This window comes from Taudactylus pleione, unplaced genomic scaffold (genome assembly GCF_031769625.1).
Source record: "Taudactylus pleione unplaced genomic scaffold, aTauple2 ptg000251l, whole genome shotgun sequence".
Classification (NCBI taxonomy): Eukaryota; Metazoa; Chordata; class Amphibia; order Anura; family Myobatrachidae; genus Taudactylus; species Taudactylus pleione.
In genome coordinates, this window is record NW_028284653.1 from 1,436,951 (window position 1) to 1,456,841 (window position 19,891).

At 42.5% G+C, this 19,891-nt stretch overlaps 1 protein-coding gene across 6 annotated transcripts in view; it reads left to right on the forward strand.

The window, feature by feature from the left end:
• The window catches only part of ALG10 (ALG10 alpha-1,2-glucosyltransferase), a 40,294-nt gene that overhangs the window by 4,007 nt on the left and 16,396 nt on the right, over positions 1-19,891 (forward strand). For all 6 annotated transcript variants that reach the window (XM_088480169.1, XM_088480173.1, XM_088480167.1 and 3 more), the window contains one exon: positions 5,488-5,677. In XM_088480169.1, coding sequence (XP_088336295.1) covers positions 5,513-5,677 — 165 coding nt within the window. In that variant the 5' untranslated portion in view covers positions 5,488-5,512. The remainder of the gene's footprint in view (positions 1-5,487; positions 5,678-19,891) is intronic.

Genomic DNA, 19,891 nt, shown 5'->3' on the forward strand with positions numbered 1-19,891 from the left:
AGCGGGAACGCTAGTGTCTGCGGACAGCCATGGGAAGCAGTGATGAGTGTTTCCACTTGATGTGGTAGATTATTACAATAAGTATAATTTTCTAATGAAAGACATCTGATGGTAGAATCCCCTTCTGTTCAGGACATAGGCTGACACATAGCAGTTGGGAGTATGTTTGTAGGTAGGTGTAGGTACAGATGTAGTCTTCATTCTAGCACCCTGCACCTGTTAACACTCGTGTAGTTCCTCTTTCCTGTCTGGGGTGTTACTCTCTGCTTTGGTGCTTCTAGCACACAAACATCTGAATCTCAGCAGTTTGTTGCATCAGCTGAGTGTGCTACGCTGCTAGCTTCGGGCATCTTAGACACACCAGCAGACTATGTTGATTAATTTGATATGTGACACTTGTATATCTGTGTGCACCTGATTCTTTATGTGAACCACAACAGAACTCTGAATAAAAAAAGCTGCGGCCACTACATTGTAGCACTTCGTATGCAGATTCACTGCCTCAGTCACACACAGATATACAAGTGTTGCATATCAGATTAGTCAGCATAGTCTGCTGGTGCGTCCTAGTCACGTCGCATTGCGACTTAGACGCATTTTTGGAAAACAAAGATGTAACAAAAAACGTCCGGTGCTAGCAGAGTCTCACTGGACTTGGCATGTCTAGGCTTTTTAGGGAAATTGCATGTATAAGGACACATCTGTTAGTAGGGATGGGACATACTGTAGGGCCTGATTCAGAGTTGTATGCTTTGACGATATTTACGCAGGTGGACGATGTTTTTGTTACAGCGCATGCCTCTTTAGTCACACAGTGCATACCCGATGCCTCTGGGAAGTCGCTCGCAGAGAGGATTTAAACGCAGAGCGATTGACAGGAGCTGATTGATGGTTTGAAAAAAGCTGTTTGTATTGCAATCGTTCTTATTTTGGAGCATCTACGCAAAAAGACGCAGTCGCAACAGGATTAATGTACAACTTCGAATCAGGCCCATAGTCCGCTAATGGTCGTCCTTTCCACACCATTGACATCCATCTGTTGATCGCAACATAGAAGTTAGGGCTTCAAAGACTTCTACCTACTTATTTCTGTGGTCAGTCCCTTCTGCTGTTACATCATATCTGAGCAGAGTAGCCTGAAAATACTTACATTACTCTGGTAAACTCCACAACAACTGATTCTTGACGGGAACAGAGTGGACTAGCGGTCAATAGGGACTCGCATCTTCCAATATTAGGGTCATTCTGACTTTGGATCACCATGGGACAGGAACATTAAGGGTGAGATTCTCAACGATTGGGGTCATAGCTATGGGTACCCTGTTCAATTTTGGTAGGTAGGGTGGTTATTACAAAAATAAATATTTTTTTTTTTATGGATTCCTCAGACAAATCAAAGTAAAGTATTATGCTTAAGGGAGTGTAATATATCAGTGACAATTCTTCTATATCATACATATTACATTTGATAACTGATTTGAAAAGCATGCAACTGATGTACACTATTGCACTATTGCTATCTCACTCATAGAGTTATAAAAAATTAACCTATTGAAACATTTATCAGAGATTTTATTTTTTTTTTCCTTTCAGCAGCTCTATTCTTTTAAATTAATGATCTTAACACATCTAATACTATTAAAAATTACTATTTGATAGTCAAAGACAGGATTTTAATATTTTCCTTATCCGTACAATAGCCTTAAATCTTTTTTTAAGTTCATTAAAGCTATGATAGGATTTGTGAAGATACCATGTTTATATGTGCTTTATTTGTCTGCCGTAAAGTTTGATTGTTTGCCTTGAGAATGGTGTATAAGCGGTAATAATGTAATTGGAATACTCACGGCGCAAATATTCAAAACAGTGGCAGCTCCAAAACACTATCTTAACTCGCCCAATACAAGAAAATAAAAATAAAATACTTCAAATCGATAGTGTCACAGGTGCGCTACTTAAACTTAAGTTGTAAGAAAACAGTCCTTATGTTGCTGGTCACTCTCTCCAGTGGTTCCTCTTCAAATATTCAACATATAAAACGACAAAAAAACAAGAAAGAACATATGTGTAGGTTTGTTTTATCCAAATGGTTGTTGACAATGATATTTTCAAGAGATAAATCCTATTTCTCTTAATCAATCAGATGATGTACCATACTCACTTCTAAGTGGTATGGTTTAAAACATGTATCGGTTTCTTTTATAGGCACAACTTCTTAAATAATATTAGTAAACATAACATGCATCTGATCCACCACGTACCCTACTCACATAAAACGGAGCGGGGTAAGTCCTATAAAGGTATCTTTAATCAACGTACCACAACTTACTTGAAACAAGTCTGGTTAAAACACATCAAGGTTTCTTTTGTTGATAATTCCAAAAAAAGAGAATTTCCAAAGGTATGTAATGAACAAATCATCAATTTGAATGAAATTAAATGTCACAATGTAAAAAGGAAATCCTTTAGAAGTAGAATTCACAAAAAACCATCCAGGTACAGTTGTTAATCAGATGTGCTATATCCAGAGACAGTCCGGATCAGTCTCCAAATATCACACCCAGTACCTTTAATGGGAATGTAATGTCCACAACCCAGTTAATCTCCAAAAAGGTGATGCACAGAATCCTCTGACCAACGTGTTTCGATGTATCTTTCTCAAGGTCTCTGCTGACCACCTAGGTCATTTTTCTGGTTCCTGCGTCTCAGGAGGGTACAGACTCCAATGCCAGTCTGTTTCTGGTTCGCAAGCCGAACGGGTCATTCCAACTGCTTCTATACCTGAAGTCTCTCAACAGGTACTTGAGGATTCCCAAGTTCCATTATTCTAGCCATGGAGCCGGGGTACTTCATTGCTAATTTAGACATCCAGGATGCCTAGTTGCATGTTCCCATCCATCTCAGTTATTAGCGATTCCTCAGGTTTGCGGTCCAGGAGGATCATCTCCTATTTCGGCCTTTGCCATTTGGACTTTCAACGGCTCCTCGGGTCTATACGAAGGTCATGGCTAGGGGCTAGAATTGCACTTTCTTAGCTCCTTTGGAAACTGAATATATTAAGGGATAACATTTAGGCATTTATTTAATTTTAACACCCAATACTTGCAAATAGGCTGCAAGCCAAATCCATACAGAGTGTGAACAATGTTTCCAGAAAATCAATATTGAGCAGGTATTGAGTAGTTGTCCATTTTTAGTTGTATCAGTTCTTTCTTTGTCTGAAAGTGCTAGGCCGACTACCTTCGTGATCTTCAAGCTGGGCAGTGACTTATCTTAATGTCACCCTGCCTCTGATGGGCACACAATGCTTAAAGCTGTTTCTTGTAGAATACAAAAAGATGTCCCCACAATCCGCTACTCCTCAAGCATTAATCAAGGCAGTCTAGTAGTAGCCATAGCCTCTAACCAGTCCTGGCAGAATAAAGCTGCTAGCCAGCCCCAGTATCACACTTTATTCCACCCCAGAATTCCTTGAGTCCAGGGGGAGTGGAAAGATGCCAGGCCACTTAATACATGATGGCTCATAAATGTCAGCATGTCCTGTTTTGATGTGTATTAGAGAATAGCTGAATGACTGCTCCCCAGTGATCTAATTAATAACTTGCACAGTGCTTCTCCCTGATCTGGTTAGGGCTGCTCGCAGAGTGGAATATCACACTAGTCATATGTCTGTTGTGGCCAAACCTAATTACCATTGATATGTCTAACATTGTTTTGGTCAATAGAAAAAACGATATTTAGTTACTACTAGCTGGAGTACCGGGATTTTAAGAATGTTTGTTTACACATCATCCTCCAACCAACCTCTCCTTAGGCAGGCCTCACGAAAAGTGTGACAAACTTCCCCATCAACAGTCCTAAGGTCTTCGAAGGAAGTAGGACCTGTAACTGTGTAAAGCAAACTTCGGAGATAGAAGCATTCAAAATTTGTAGTATATACAGTGTAAACACGGCCAAGAGCTTCTGTTGCTCTGATACCATGACCATCTACAGCGACTCCATGTTTTCTGCGCAGAAAAACTTTGGGAAAAGCATTCCATGTGTAATATTTTGGTAGCTCACAGTACAGCAGGGTCTTTGCAAAGTCATAATTTTGATACAGTTAGAAGAAAGAAGTAAATGTTGTTGTGTAATTTGGTATAGTCAGAGAGCTGAGAATGCTGGCAAAGCCTGCTAAAGCACTCTTCAATAATTAAGATCATGACAACACAAAACGCTTGCTCCGAGGCCCCACAATGATCGTCCATCAAAAATTGTGGTTTTAAATTAATAAAAAATTAAGTGATTTTGATTTCAAAATTTTTTTAAGTTGCCTCCACCGTGTTTTAATAAGCTCGTATGTAAAATTTCACGATCGTGGCTTGTAAACTCTGGATTTTTATAGAAGGACAAATTTTCGCTCTTATCTAGTAGATAACCTAAAAACTATGCAATCTTGAACCCAATGACCTAACTCAATCAATGAGCAGCTCTAATGCTACATGCCCACTTAAATGACTGACTGGTCAACAGACCGATCCATTGTCCGGGTGGTCAATTTGTAAGCTATACACACTTGCCAATCGGCCACTCGATATGTCTAGCCTGACCTCACAACTGGGCGGGCCAGTGTTGGCAGTCCTTACAGCAAGTATGCGGGTCGCCAGTGCACCGAGCCAGAGGTACCGATAAATCTGCATTGGCTGTGCTGCACGTCCAACCTGATGGGTCTGTGAACTGCGTAGTTCTGTTGTACACACCCGCCGATGCACTTGCGCTATATATTGTTCATCCGTCGCACAAATTATATATCGACAAGTGAGAACCCAGCATTCGTTACATACTTGAAATAAAGTGGAAGCACCTACATTGTGTGACAAAAACACTGGAAAGAATGTCAAGGCGAGAAATATTTGCCCCAGGTTTTTGGCTTCAGTCTAGTAGACTGATGCTGATTAGCAGCCTTGATTGCTAGACCACCTGTGAGAGGCTTGTAAAAGGTGTCTGTCTCTCACTGACTGGGGAACAGGATAGAGGCCTGTTGAGAGACTCTGTGATTACTGAATGTAAGTGCTGAGCTAAAGACTTCTGTATTGTGAGAGGGACAATGGGTCCCGCCACTCAGAGAGAGAGAATAGTTTTGTTTAGTTAGGACAGGCCAGGATTAACTTTTATGTTTTGTTTTTCTGTTAATAAAACTGACTACAGATAGTATGTACCAAGGCCCTGGACTGGTGTGCTACTACTTGACTGCTGCATGACGAGTGCAACCATTTACCCCAGGAGACAGCACCCTTACTCTGATCTTGCTACAATTAATATACTGTGGCATAACCTATGTTTAACAATGGCAATTATCTAACATGGCGCAATTTTAAGAACTAACTAGACTGGCATAACAATCTTTTTCAACTGCAGGCAGAACTTTTTGTACAGTGCTGGGCACTCTGCTCTTGTCATAATTGGCATGATGTTTTACTTCTCTTTTATGTTTCTATTCTCTTTCAGAGTTTATTCTCCTTAGGGATTCAACATGGACAAGTTGGAAGGTTATTATTTCTCTGCTCTGTTCAGCGGTTGTTTTCTACTCTCCAGTTTACTGTTCTCTAAACTTAACCGAGAGCAGAGGGATACGTACATGGATGAGATCTTCCACATCCCCCAAGCTCAGCACTATTGCCAAGGACACTTTAATCAGGTAAATTTTGTTCATGAATAGATGCAGCTGGTCTTCTTACAAATCTATGGTGAGGGCAAGCTAAAATGTGTATTTTAGGGGAGTTGTCACTCAGTATGTTTGTGCTGTGTTTTACAGCATAGTCAGTTATGCTTTTTTTTTTTTTTTTCTTTCTAGCATTTATTGATCAAGAGCGAAAGATTTTTACTCCTCGCCACATGAAACCGTTTTACATGTACATCCTGTAAAGCTTTGCCCAAGCTGTGCTATATTATATATTGTATTCTCCTATGAGGGAAAATAGTCTTAAAATTTTGCGTAATATTGTACAAGATGTATTGGGTAACTGTAAGTATTCATGTAAAATAGTCATGATGTATCCACCCACATTGTGTTCATCTTGGTGGCAGGTCCCAGCTATAGTTGTCACTGGGATACTGCATCTTGTCCTGATCCATGTTCCGGCTGTTGCAGGCAGCCGGATTCATATCTTGTCCGTATACAGCTCTAGCTATTTGTGTGCTGGATTCAGCGGCACACTAATTAATCATGTCTTGTCTGTGTGCACAGCTCAGGTGCACACTAGCAGTAATTAGGAAGGGCTCTCTGCAGGAAATGCCTTTGATTGGATCCTGCATCACATAAGTTACAGCCAGCCCTTCACTCCATGCCGGTTATAGCATTTGTTTGTGGCTTCCGGTTCTAGTGAGTAGTTCATCCTTCTGTGTGTTCCAGCTCCTCATGTCCCAGCGTCTGTGTACTCCCTGCAAGTTACATCTAAGCAGTGGCTGCCGCTTTCCAGCGTGTGTGTGATTTACCTGCAAGTGACAACAGAGCAGTGCCTGCCACACCTCAGTGTCTGTGTGGATTCCCAGCAACTACATTTAAAGCAGTGTCAGCTGGACTCCAGTACTGTGAACTTTTTGTTTATTCATTTCAGCTCTCTGCAGCTTCTCTGTGTCTGTGTGGCCAATCCGCTAAATAACACCCAGCTGTCTGCACTGCTATTCAGTGCTATGTGCAGTATCTCCATTTTACAATTCCTCTGTTTCAGTTGCAATTCATTGTCTGTTTATTTAAGCAAGCAATTAACTTTTACAGCAATTACTGATATCCCTCAGTGCATACCAGCTATTCAGGCTGCAACTAGCCAAGTGCATACCAGCTATTCAGGCTGCAACTAGCCAAGTGCATACCAGTCCTCAAGACTGCAACTTGCCAATCACATTTCAACTAGGAGCTATCTTGTCCTCACAATTCCTTATCAGTTGACTCTTTAAGTATCTACTAACAATTGACTCTTGATCAACCAATTCACCATACTCTCCTGAGCTTCATGTTGCTGGTATGATTCAATTGTGAATCTTCTCTGAGATTCATAACATTATAATCAGCTACATTACAGGAACTGAAGCGGTCTGCTTTTGTCATGGGTCCTGCTCTGCTAAATCTGGTCCAGTCTTCACCCTCGAGCCAGGCCACCAAGTCAGAATCCGGATTAGGATCCAGTTCCGGTCCTGTTCAGCAGATTCAAAATCTGAAGACATGCAAAGTTTCACATCACAAGCCTTCCTAGGGCTATCCATCCGTGTAGAATGATACTCTGCAGCAGCAGATTTCTGCGCATAAATTTTTATTTCTGACAATTCTAAGCTTTGTTAATCTTGTGGACAAAGAGATTTTGGCACCTTTTCAAAATGACTGTTCTCTGCCCCCTCAGTTTACCAGTAATGGGAGTCCTGAACAACTGAGGATTTTTCAGTCTCCTGTTGAGCGTTAATAACAACATCATTCCCTGAAAAAAGTCAGCAAGTTTCTAAATTATTTGGAAGTTCTTCGGATGCCACAAGTCGCTTCCTTATTTACTTAGGCAGAAAAGACCACAGATTCTGGTTCCCCTAGTCTAGGGGTGACTGCTTCCGTGCTGTCTGAAAGATTCCATAGTCCCAAACTTTCCGAGGCTGAGCGTCAGCGACAAAAGTATGACCTGCTATGCATGTATTGTGGAAGCGCAAGTCACTTAATTAAAGACTGCTCCTTACACAGCTCAAGAAAAAGTGACGCTTAACATCTCGAAGTACAGACCGACATGTCACCTAAAGTGGTCGTTCCAGACTCCCTAACTTCCAAAAATGGTGCCAAAAGTTTCCAAGAAGGGGATCAGGTCTATAACTGGGATCCTCTGACCCGGAGCCTCAAGTTAAGATTTGGGAACCAAATGAAGCTATGCAAATATCTCATTCCCAGGGTAATCCCTGGTCCTACAGCCCTAGGAGATACATCTATCAATGCCATTCGTGGAGGGCTATTTAGCTCTGCTGCCCCGAGAGGGCATTTGATTCGTCAACAACATCTAGAGAGGTATTTGATATCCTTGCCGATGTCCTGACCGATCTCCAGGAGGAGTACCTGATGTACAGAATCCTGAAGGGGTACTTGAGATCCAGACTCCAGGAGTGTCTAATGCACTGACTCCAGAAGGTCTGCCTGATATCTCGGGTCCAGGAGGTGAGTCTGAAGTACTGACCCCAGATGATGGGGATCATGTCCGGTTCCTTGAAGGGGTATCCAAAGCTCCAGTTCCAGGGGTATCCAAAGCTCCAGCCTCCAGGATCTGTCAATCCCCGGAGGGACATGTGATTCTGTGGCCTTAGAAAAGACGTCTGACTCTGCAGCCCCAGAAAGGGCATCTGTCTTTGTGTCTTGTACTGTAACCCCTGGAGGGGGATCTAATTCCGTGTCAAGTCCAGAAACCAAAGAAGGGGCACCTGTATTCATCTCTAGTCCTGTAGCCCCTGGAGGGGTATTTATTTCAGCTGAGACCCCTAGAAGGGGGGTAGATCCTGCCAAGTTCCCTGAAGGGGAGATTCCAGCTAAGACCCCAGGAAGAGGGGTAGATCCTTCTGAGTCTCCTGAAGGATTGATTCCAGTCAAAACCCCCTGGAAGGGTGGTTCATCCCTTGTCTTCAAAAGAAACTTCTGAAAAGACTTCTAAACATTCACTTTCTGAAAACTTCTGACCTGTAAAGCCTGGGAGGGGCACTGCACCCTGTATAAGTCTGGAAAGAAATACCAACCAGTTATTTCAGCAGGGAATTCACAGCATCCTTCTAAAGACGTCGATCCATTGTTCCGGACCAAGATCCTGACCTAGTCATTTTCGACGGAAAATTAGAACAATATCAGGATCTGATGCTTCAGTGTCTAGAAGTAGCTCCACTTCTTACTCCAGCTGAGAACATATGATGCTTGATTATGTCCTTCAGAGGGGAGGCTTTGAAATTGGTTAAGCCACTTATTTGGTCCAATGATCCTATTCTTCTTCTTCTTCAAGATTTACAAGCCTTTAATAATGCTGTTATTAGAAGATTTGGTGGTCCTGACATCCTTTCTGACTCTTCTGGAAATTCCGCCTATTTCTGAGCTCAGAAAAAATCTTTGATAAACCAACGCACGAGCAAAAAGAGTATAGCTAGTAAGAACCAGGCTTCTGAGGACTTTCAGTCTCAGGTTGATCACAGCACAGTATTATCATCTTCAAGGTCTCCAACCAGGAAGTTAACTGTTGGCTTTACCTCTTTGTCTTCATCTTGCAAAGGAGTTTTGAACAAATCTGATCTATTGTATCCAATACACATCCAGGCCGTTGGATATTCTGCGTGTGCCCAATCTAATCGTGTTTCTTTTCCGGTACCACCTGTCTCTGAGAAGAACACCGTAATCCTTTCTTTGGATGTGGATTCTAAGTCTGATTACAACTCTGAAGCCCGAAGAAACTCCTATGATTTGAGGGTACGGTTCTGACAATATTTTTGGACTTGCCTTGGTTAGACCTCAGCAATCTCTCCAAAAAGAAGTCTCTACGTAAATCTTGAGTCTGCTTTGTCCAATTGTTTTCAGTTCCCCTTAGTCCTGTTGAGGTGTGTGGAGTCCTCCCTCAAGGGGGGTACTGGGATACTGCTTCTTGTCCTGATCCATGTTCTGGCTGTTGCAAGCAGCTAGATCCCTGTCTTGTCTGTATACAGCTCTAGCTGTTTGTGTGTTGGATTCAGCTGCATACTAATTAATCATGTCTTGTCTGCTTGCACAGCTCTGGTGCACATTAGCAGTCATTAGGAAGGGCTCTCTGCAGGAAATGCCTTTGATTGCATCCTGCATCGCATAAGTTACAGCCATCCCTTCACTCCATGCCGGCTATAGTATTTGTTTGTGGCTTCCGGTTCTAGTTAGTAGTTCATCCTCCTGTGTGTTCCAGCTCCTCGTGTCCCAGGGTCTGTGTACTTCCTGCAAGTTACATTTAAGGTGTGTGTGTGTGTGTGTGTGTGTGTGTGTGTGTGTGTGTGTGTTGTGTTTTACCTGCAAGTGACAACAGCAGTGCCTGCCACACCTCAGTGTCTTTGTGGATTCCCAGCAAGTACTGTGAACTTTTTTTATTTTATTATTTGTTTCAGCAGCTTCTGTTCAGCCAATTGGCTAAATAACACCCAGCTGTCTGCACTGCTATTCAGTGCTATGTGCACAATCTCCAATTTACAACTCCTCAGTTGCAATTCATTGTCTGTTTATTCAAACAAGCAATTAACTTTTACTGCAATTCCTGATATCCCTCAGTGCGTACCAGCTATTCAGGCTGTAACTAGCCAAGTGCATACCAGTCCTCAAGACTCAACATTTCAACCCTCTGGGTCACATTTCAACTAGAAGCCATCTTTTTCTCAAACTCCTTATCAATTGACTCTTTAAGTATCTATTAACAATTGACTCTTGATCAACCAATTCACTAGACTCTTCTGGGCTTCATGTTCCTGGTATGATTCAATTGTGAATCTTCTCTGAGATTCATAACACTGACAATTTGGGGACATTACAAAGCTTTTTGTAGCTGTCAACTTTCCTGTGCACTTGAAAAAAGTGCCTCTACAACTAATGTCCAGTCGCTACTTCAAGCTCAAAATAGAGCTCATACTTTCCCTTCCGGCTTGCATCAATATACCATCCTAGTTGCCTTCACCGTTGACAACATAACACTCTTCCCATCCCTCATACGTGTTACCTTGATGCAGCCCTTAGTATTGCTAGACAAATTAAGACCCTTGAGCTGTAATGACAACTTGTCCTAAATCCATTCTTTCTTTGACTACTACTTATCTGGCTTTCCCGTCACCAGGCATTCATTCATATACGTCCTAAATGCAGCAGCAAGTCTTCTCTTCTCTCACCATTTCTCCTCTGCTGCACCACTTTCAGAATATCTACAATGGTTTCCTATAACCTTCAGGATCCAATTCGAGCTACTCACTCTCTCCTTCAATGCCATCACCAAAACCCCTCCTTTCGCCTCATACATATGTGGCTTATTCATGAGAGTTTCGCCACCATCTTAGAGCTGCCACTGACTTGCTCCTCACTTACTGTGTGATTTAACTACCTCTCACTTCTGCGGGGTGTATTTTAAGCAGCACAACTATGAAGTACAAAGCCTGCCATATTTTGCACTTAATATTCGTGCTGCTTTAAATTTTGTGGAACAAACTGAGAATCATCAGCATGCAAAAAAATGCTGCTTTGTAAACATGCCTATAGGACTACACTTGTGCTTCTACTATCTTCTATATAACCCCTTACCCCGTCTGACCAGTCTTTCACCAATTTTCAATCTTTCAAGAACAATCCTCAACTCTATTCTTTCCTCACCTGATATTACTGCCGCTGGGCACTTTCAGCTACTATCTTCTCCCTGTAGCACCTGTTTTCTTAGCATCAGCCTCTCGAATAGGAATGTACAATCTTTTCTACTCGAGAACCGTGTTGGGAGATTTCACTGATTGAAGGGGCCACAATAAAACTTTACTTGCTTAAACATGTAAAATACCTACTAGAGAAAAAGGCCTTGCAACATTGTTAAAAGTCCCTAAGGGCACAAGAGTGTGTGTGTGTGTGTGCAATACAAAATGCACCACCCCCGAGGCTGTAGCCATCATAATGTAGGAACATAGGGCCTGATTCAGAGCCGCTCGTAAGCGGCTGCTCGTTCGCTCTGAGCGATGTTCGCACAACTGCGCATGCGTATGGGTTGTAATACGCATGCACGAACCAGTCATTGCGGTCGGAAATTGTGTGCTCGCAAAATAGCGAGTGCCTGCTATTTTGAGTGACAGGATTAGGCGTTTGTGGGTGGTAACAGGGGAAGGTGCTTGAAAACGGGGAGTGGAGATCCGAACGCAGGCGTGCCAAATCGTCAAAACGGGCGTTTTAAGGGTGTGCATAATTAACAAAGCAGCGTCATCGACCACGTCACTTGGTTGTCTTTTAGCCTGAACTGCTCGCATGATTGCGGTAGGAAAATCCTACCACAAGTACTGCGAGCAGTTCATACGCCTTTCGATGTACTCGATTAATCTAATAAATAGCGGAGATGACGTAGGATGCGAGCGGCCAGGGGGCGTCTTTTTAAAAATAGCGAGCGCATGTTTTGTTCGCTCGTTCAGACATAGAGGCGTCAACAGACCGCAAAGAGCGAGCGCTCTATTTAAATATCCGGCCCCTTTTTCTGAACGAGCGAGCGCAAATAGCGTTCCGGCTCTGAATCAGGCCCATAATCCCTATTCCCCTGTAGCAATACCTTTGCAGCCCAATTGAAACATCTTCCTGCACTGCCACTGTACTCTCTCCATTTGTACTGTAGGGCAGTTGTAGAAGTTGGAATTTTGAAGTGGGGGTATGGGGATATAGGCGGATATCCAATTAGCCACAGTAAATTACCACGCCTGGGACTATCCAATTAGCCCCGAAGTTGGCCCGACATGTGTAACAATTATGTACAAACATCCTATGCATAGACACAATCACTCTGTTATGCCTTTGATGTGTCCATGCATCCATGATATGCTGTCAAGTTAAATGATTGACAATTCTATGCGCCTATGACAACGGATCCAACCAGTAATCCAATTACCATGCCCCGCAGCATAAGCACCAATCAATGGCATTTCTGACCAGGACTACATGCTTTAAATTACACCCTTTACAAAGGACTTTCACCACATTGCCTGGAAGAAGACCCTCTGAGGGTCGAAACGCATTGGCACCAGTATTCTATCCCAATTCATCACATAGCGAGGACTGGAGATCAACATTATTCTCACAGTGTCTGCTGACACGAGCCGCAAGGATACAGGGCGAGAGAGATCACATCACACGAGACAAGAGAAGAGGAATCCAGAGAGCATCGAGCCAGCAGGGGTAAGAGCGGAGTCCTGTTGAGGCAGGATTTGGAGAGCGGGGACCGTTCCCACCAGAGCCGTCCCCGGTCATCCACCTCTGCGTGCACCACACAGTCCCGCCCGACGAGACGCGCCGGTGGTCACGGGGTTAGCCCGGTGCCCTCTGGCAATTCCGCGGGTCGGACCTGGTGTCAGCGTTCTACGCCTCCCACTGCAATCCAGGTAGTATGCGTACTACTTACCCCAGAACATCACCCCAGGCATCCAGACTTTTCTCACACGTCGCTGTCCACTGACTTTGCCGTGCGAGACGCCGCACCAGCTTATCCCATCCACCCACATATTCACTTCATCCGGCCAGATCATCTCCAGATCCCCGCAGTACGCCCAAAATTTCATATCATCATTCCCACTGTTATAAATTGTGGGACTGATTCTGTAATCGAGAGGTGCACACCTCTAACATCTGGCAATTTGCATATTTTATACTGTATGTATACACCTTGCATGTGTACATCCTGTTGCTTTATCCAATGCAAGCAACACTGCTTTGTTTGTATTTAATTGTTTGTTTACTCACTCATGTATGATCTATATTTAGTAAACATGATTTTTTGTTGTTAGTTGAGTTGGGTATTCTTCAGTCTTCCTTTCATATGCATGGTATGTAGTCATTTACGCTCACATATTCAGGAGTGGTATAGAGTGCATTTATCTGCTTTTTGTATTTCTCTTTATATTAGAAAGGCTAGACACCCTTTCAAAAGTGCAGCCATACCCCTTACCTTTGCATCAGTCCAGTGCGCAGTAGATCTTCATTTGTGCTTTACTATTTTCATATATGCTCCAGAACTCAGTCTTTGGTGTCCGTTCCATTAGGAGCGATGTTCTCGTCCCTTGTGAGTTAGTGCGGCGCACTTCCGGGCTCGCACATTTCAGTTTGCAGGCCAATTGGGCTCCGAGCAAAAATGTGCGAGTCCGGGGTGAGATCGAGCCGCGATGGGGGTGAATTGCTATGCCATTGCCGGCGTTTATATGTCGTTGCAACTGCAAATCTCCCCTTTTGCTTCTAACTGGATTGACCCCTTTGAGTAAGCGTATTGGATTGCTAAGGTTATGTTGTAACTATTATTGATTACTAAAAACACGGGGAGACCAACAAACTTAGTGCAAGATTATGTCGCAATTGTGATAGAGTGCTAGGGGGGGCCTGTGGCCCCTTTTGTATTTTTTACAGCTCATGGAAGTAGACGTGTATAGTAACAGGAAGAGTGTTTGAATATTTATTGTGAGTTTATTGTAGCCTCTGCTCATACTACATTTGTACTTTGGGATCTGCGCGATTGCAGTTCTGGCTCTAGTGTAGTACCAGTCGGGGTGATAGTCGTTGGCTCTGAGCTAATCAGGGCTGAATCAAGGATACCTGACACAATGTATCACCATTTTAACAATGATGAAGTATGGAGAGCCATTAAAAATATACTTACCTGGGCTAGAAGCTGTGGCTCAGTGTCTGTCGGAAGACTAGAGCAGTGAGAAGGAAAGCGCTCAGAGGTAATCTCTCATAATAATGATTGTCACACTGTTGAGGCTGGGTGCTCTGCAGCCACTTTTCTGCAAAGACAAATGCATGGCAGCTAGCTTGATTGCTCACCAGGCTGCCAATCTCAGGTTTGCCTTGTCTTGCCTATAAGTAATTCCCACCCATCTTCACGCTACAGGGTGCAAAAAATAAAAACTTTGAGGAATAGGAAAAAAAATCGCCAGCACCAGGGTGGCGGCTATGTCTGGGTCTCCAATCATATTGCATATTGGAGCTGATTCTAAGTCGGACACATCAGTGTCTGTGTCCTTTGGCTGTTGCCCATCTGTGACTTTATTAAATGCTGTGGATATGAATGTGCAAAGATTGAGCTGTCTACTTGTTTCATCTGTACACAATGAAATACCACTTGGTTCGTCTTTAGATGCCACCATCTGTCGCACCACCGAAGATCCTACCAGCCCTATGGCTCCCAGAACACGCCCATAAGGCAAACCATCTTTGCGCATGCGCTAAGCTACCTTCCTGTCACTGCCCAGGAATACCCACTACATTTTCAATGCACTTCTTTGTGTGTGTCTGAAATTGCAACTGTGACTTTATTCATGCGCAGTGGGAAAACTTGCTCCACTGCGTCCAACATCGGCCGTGCATCCACCTCCTAATCAGTCCCGATTATGAGGGCAAGCCTTGGGCCATAGGTTCTGTATGGCTGCTCTAGATTGTCCGCTCATATGAGCAGGGTGCTCCGTTCTCATTTTGCTCTTTTCCATCAACACAGTAAATCATCTATTTTTTTATGTACATTTGTTTTCTTTTTTGTTTTGTCCGATACTGTTGATTTTGGGACACCTTAGAAATAAGTGATTATTCCATATGAGAAACTTGAGGGGTTTTAAACTGGTCACAGGTATCACAAGAGGAAACCTTTTGTCTCCAGTCTTACAGAATTCTGTTCGTATAAAAAAAAATAGATGGGATATTTGTATTTGAGCATTCTGGATACCCCTGTATAGTGACAAATTAAAGGTGGATTCATTTTCATATTGATTGTGCTGGTGCAATAAAAAGTGTTTGAAGATCTATAATCTTTGTGAAGGATAATGGAAAAGAACATTAACTGTAGGAGATGGCAAAATGAAAGCAAGCATAAGCTCCATCTAGCTATTTGAAGAGAGTCAATTATCTGGTGACCTCTCTGTGAATGATCACAAAAGAGCTCTTTGTTAACTACATCATAGCTCTTGTCTGGAGAGGTAATCGTTTCTTCTATTCTTTGTGTCAAAATTGCCCTGGCTGAATCTGATATAGGCCCAGATGTGATAGCCTGCGAGTAGCAGGCAGTGGTGAATCTTCGGTGATGTATCTGTTAGATGTAAAGGGAGCGATTCAATAGCTTTTTAAGACTCTCTAATTAATGGGCGCCCAATGTTGCAATTCAATTATTTTTGGGCACCCATTATCGTAATTGTTGCACCCAATTAGACCAGGTTTTCTGGTGTAAAACAGCTAAACCGTTCTAAAGTCCTAGTTAGGGTGCCCAAACTACTGACTTTCGCACACTTACTCTCGCCTCCTCAGGAGGGGGTGAGCAGAAATGCTGGTGTCGGAGGCTGTTCGCGCCTGAGCGGAGCAACAATGTAATTGCTCTGTCGGGCAGTCAGCACTGACAGCCGCTGGCACTAACAAAAGTATGTACTCCCCAAGTGATGATCCTTCTTCTTCTTCTTCTTCTTTTTTTTTAATGTAAAACCTGGTTGATTTTGTCTTGATATAAATTGTCTCTTTGAATCTTGTGTCTACATTGTGAGATGCAAGCAGTTCAGCAATCCATTACATTTGGGACATTTTAACCATAAAAAAGGTAATGACAAATATAAAAGATTTTTAAAGCAAACAACCTTTCTCCTCTGATGAGACCAACAAAATGCGGTGTCTTTCTTTGTTGGGTATTTTGAGTTATAATAAAGTGAAATTTCCTTTATCACATGTATTAATAAGCAAATTATACAAAACGTTGTTCCTCTTTGATATTAGTCAACTCACAAACCGCTTGGATTTAACTAGGAACCCTGTGTAACAAGTCGAGAAGTGATGTATCTTAAGAACTGGATTAATGGTTAATGGAGCTTACACTTTTCCAATTTGATATACAGTAAAGTTGTTGCTTAAGAAAATGTTCCAACACATTTCGCACCCGATGATTCCAGTAGAGAGGCCCAAAAAATTAATATGTTAAGATAAAGTCACTGTACTGTTATGTAGTCCAAATAGCTTAGAAACCATAGCATTGGTGAAGATGATGAGAGGTAATTTGTTTAGCCCTTTTTTTTTTTTTTCAAACTCTTAATTTAAAAATGGAAACAAACAGCAGGGGCAGATAACCTTCAATAAAGAAATACAATTGTTTCCTTTTGTATTTTTTTATTAATTCAAGTCAATGGGTAGGTAAAGGAGAAGGGCAAAAAGGCGGGGGTGAGACAAGTACATAGCAGACCTAGAGTAGTAATCAAGAGCGAGCAAAAGATAGGAAAGAAACCAAGAGCTGAAGAAACACTGGAAGCTGGGTAACTCTTACACGAGCAGGAGCAGTTAAATATATAGCGGAGACCTGGAGCCAGCTGCGGAGAAGACCAGAAGGAGGTCACCATAGTCGTATATATGGTCAGAACTGACCCAGAGGGGCGAGAACGGGATGTTCGCATTCTTTTTATCACATATACAATGAAAAACACCTGGAATTATGAAGGTAGTTTTTCCAGTACTTTAAGAGACAGTCTTAGGAGGACATATAATTTTTAGGGGGACTTTACAGTCTTTGATTCTTAGATAATACAAGGGTGTTTCACTAAATAAGGTAACAAGACTTCTCATTGCATAAATTTATTCACCTCATTCATAAAAGTATAATCGATAGTATGGTCTTGGAACAGACTATTTTTCCACATAGTCCCCATACTTGTCTAAGCATTTCTTCCAATGGTACACAAAGACCTCTATCCTGGCATAGAAGAAATCGTGTCAGGCGCCTGAACAAAAAGATTACGGCTTGCTGAACTTCACCGTCTCTTGCGGATTGCCTTCCACCCAGGTGTTACTTCTGTGGTCCAAAAAGATGGAAATCACTCGGTTCTAGGTCAGGGCTGGGTATATGAAAATGAGCGCTTTAAAATATAAGCATAATAAACATACTAGAAATAAATATAAATTATAATGTTTACAGTCCTTTAAGACTTGTTTTGTGAGTGGGGTTTGCAGTGAGGTTCAAGTCCCAATGTAATCCGCACCATATAGATAGGGCAGCCACATAACGGACTATCTGTCTCTACCTTCCTTCCCGCTGAAATTCCCTTTCCAAGGGACGGTTTCTCCTTCCACTGGGTTCTGTCTACTCATGCAAACACGGCGCCGGGTGATGACGTCAGACGTTGGCTGCTACATGGACTTGGTGGTGGTGACGTCTCCATCTCTGTATATGCTGCAGTGATGTTCCTCCACTGCCTTTTGTTTCCCCAACGCGTTTCGGACCTTTGATAGGGATTCACAGATATTTTTGCACCAGATCGGAGTAGGAGATAGACTAGTCTTCAAACACTCAATCACAGCTATTTTATCAATATCTAAAATGTTCAAGCTTAGCCCTCTTATCCTATCTTAGCCCTCTTATCACGCCAAGTCCGTGTAGCGGCCAGCGTCTGACGTCATCACCCGGCGCCGCGTTCGCACGAGTAGTCAGAACCCAGTGGAAGGAGAAACCGTCCCTTGGAAAGGGAATTTCAGCGGCAAGGAAGGTAGGGACAGATAGTCCGTTATGTGGCTGCAAAACAATTATTTAACTATAAACATTATAATTTATATTTATTTCTTGTATGTTTATTATACTTCTATTTTATAGCGCTCTTTTTCATATACCCAAATATTTATCTTCGTTAAGCTGCTATACATTTTTAACAAAAGCGCAGGACACCTAACCTTTTCTAGGTCAGGGCTGTAAGAAGGATGGTTCAATACCTCCCAATGATAGCGCCGTAACAACTCACGCATGCGGTTGGCTGAGTGTGGCATGGCGTTACCGTGCAGCAATACGACGTCTGTTTACAACAACCCAGGTCATTTATTACTAATTACCCTCTGCAGCCGGCTCAGTGTGTCACAATAGCAGACAGCATTCACAGTATCTCCCTTGGTGAGGAAATCGACAAGAAGCTTGCCCCTGTGTTAATTACTTTTTTGTTGAAGAGTTGTCTTGAATTTCTTTTGAAGATGATGATGTGTGTTTCCACGTCGTGGATGCTTGCTTCATCTCTGGCATCACATGATGCAGCCACGTTTCATTGCCTGTAATAATGCAATATCACTAACTCGAATGCATCTGTCCTCCTGAATCAGACCTTCAATATGGCACAAATTGTCAACTGTGGTGGACATGCTTGGCCAGCTGGATCGCTGCTCATCTTGAATGTCTGTTCTGCCGTTATCAAAGGTAGCGCACCAACCCAAACCTGTTTCCGTGACATGACGTTCTCACTTTACACCTCGGCAAGTTGCCAATGAATTTCAGCTGCTGATGTGCCCTTCAGAAGCAGTATTCTGATCTGATGTTGGGACACTATGACTGATATGAGGCGCAGTCTAATGACCGTGAGGGGAAGCAGTGGTCTATCTGTTCTGACTGGTGAGAAATTATAATGAAATGGAGAACATTACACCCGTGAGAGGTCTTGTTGCCTTACTTATTGAACCACCCTCTTATATAGCCCATGTTCTGCTAAGCAATGAATTCCTAAAATGAGTAGGAATTGATATTAAATTAATACAGATGTATAGTCTTGAACTGTTCCATTTCAATGACTAATTCCAATAGCTTGGTTTCATTAATGGATGTGCTACAGTTCAAGCGCGAACCATCCACAGTTTCCATTAGAACAGGGTCTGTCTTGTCTGAAACTTTACTTGGTTATCTCGAGCAGCTGTAAAGAACATAAACTTTCACATGTCCCAGAATGGAGCATTTTAGAATTAGAAATCTATCAAGAGCAAACATAATTAATGAGTATAAAATGCCTACCATTATTTGCCCTTTCTATTCTTGCATGAGACTACAGGAAAGCTTGCTTTATTATCAGCTGCTTTGGTGAACATGACCTCACAGACTCTAGATTGGAAGAATCCGCTTCTAAAGTGAATGATTTACAAGACAAACTGATATAAAGTGGATAGATTATGGTCACAACACCATTCTAATTTATCATAATAATAGTGCTCATGGTTTGGCAAACTTACGTTTGTGAATGGCATCTGTTTGCCTAGGTTCGGTATCTGATTTAATCACTGTTTTCACCCCAGAAATCTTTGAAAAATACATAGCAATTAGTAACGGGGCGGATTGGGATGGAAAACCAGCTCTAATTGGGATGGGGACTGTTGGTGGGTGGGAATTCCCACTCCTCCTTCCTTGTTACTCCTTCC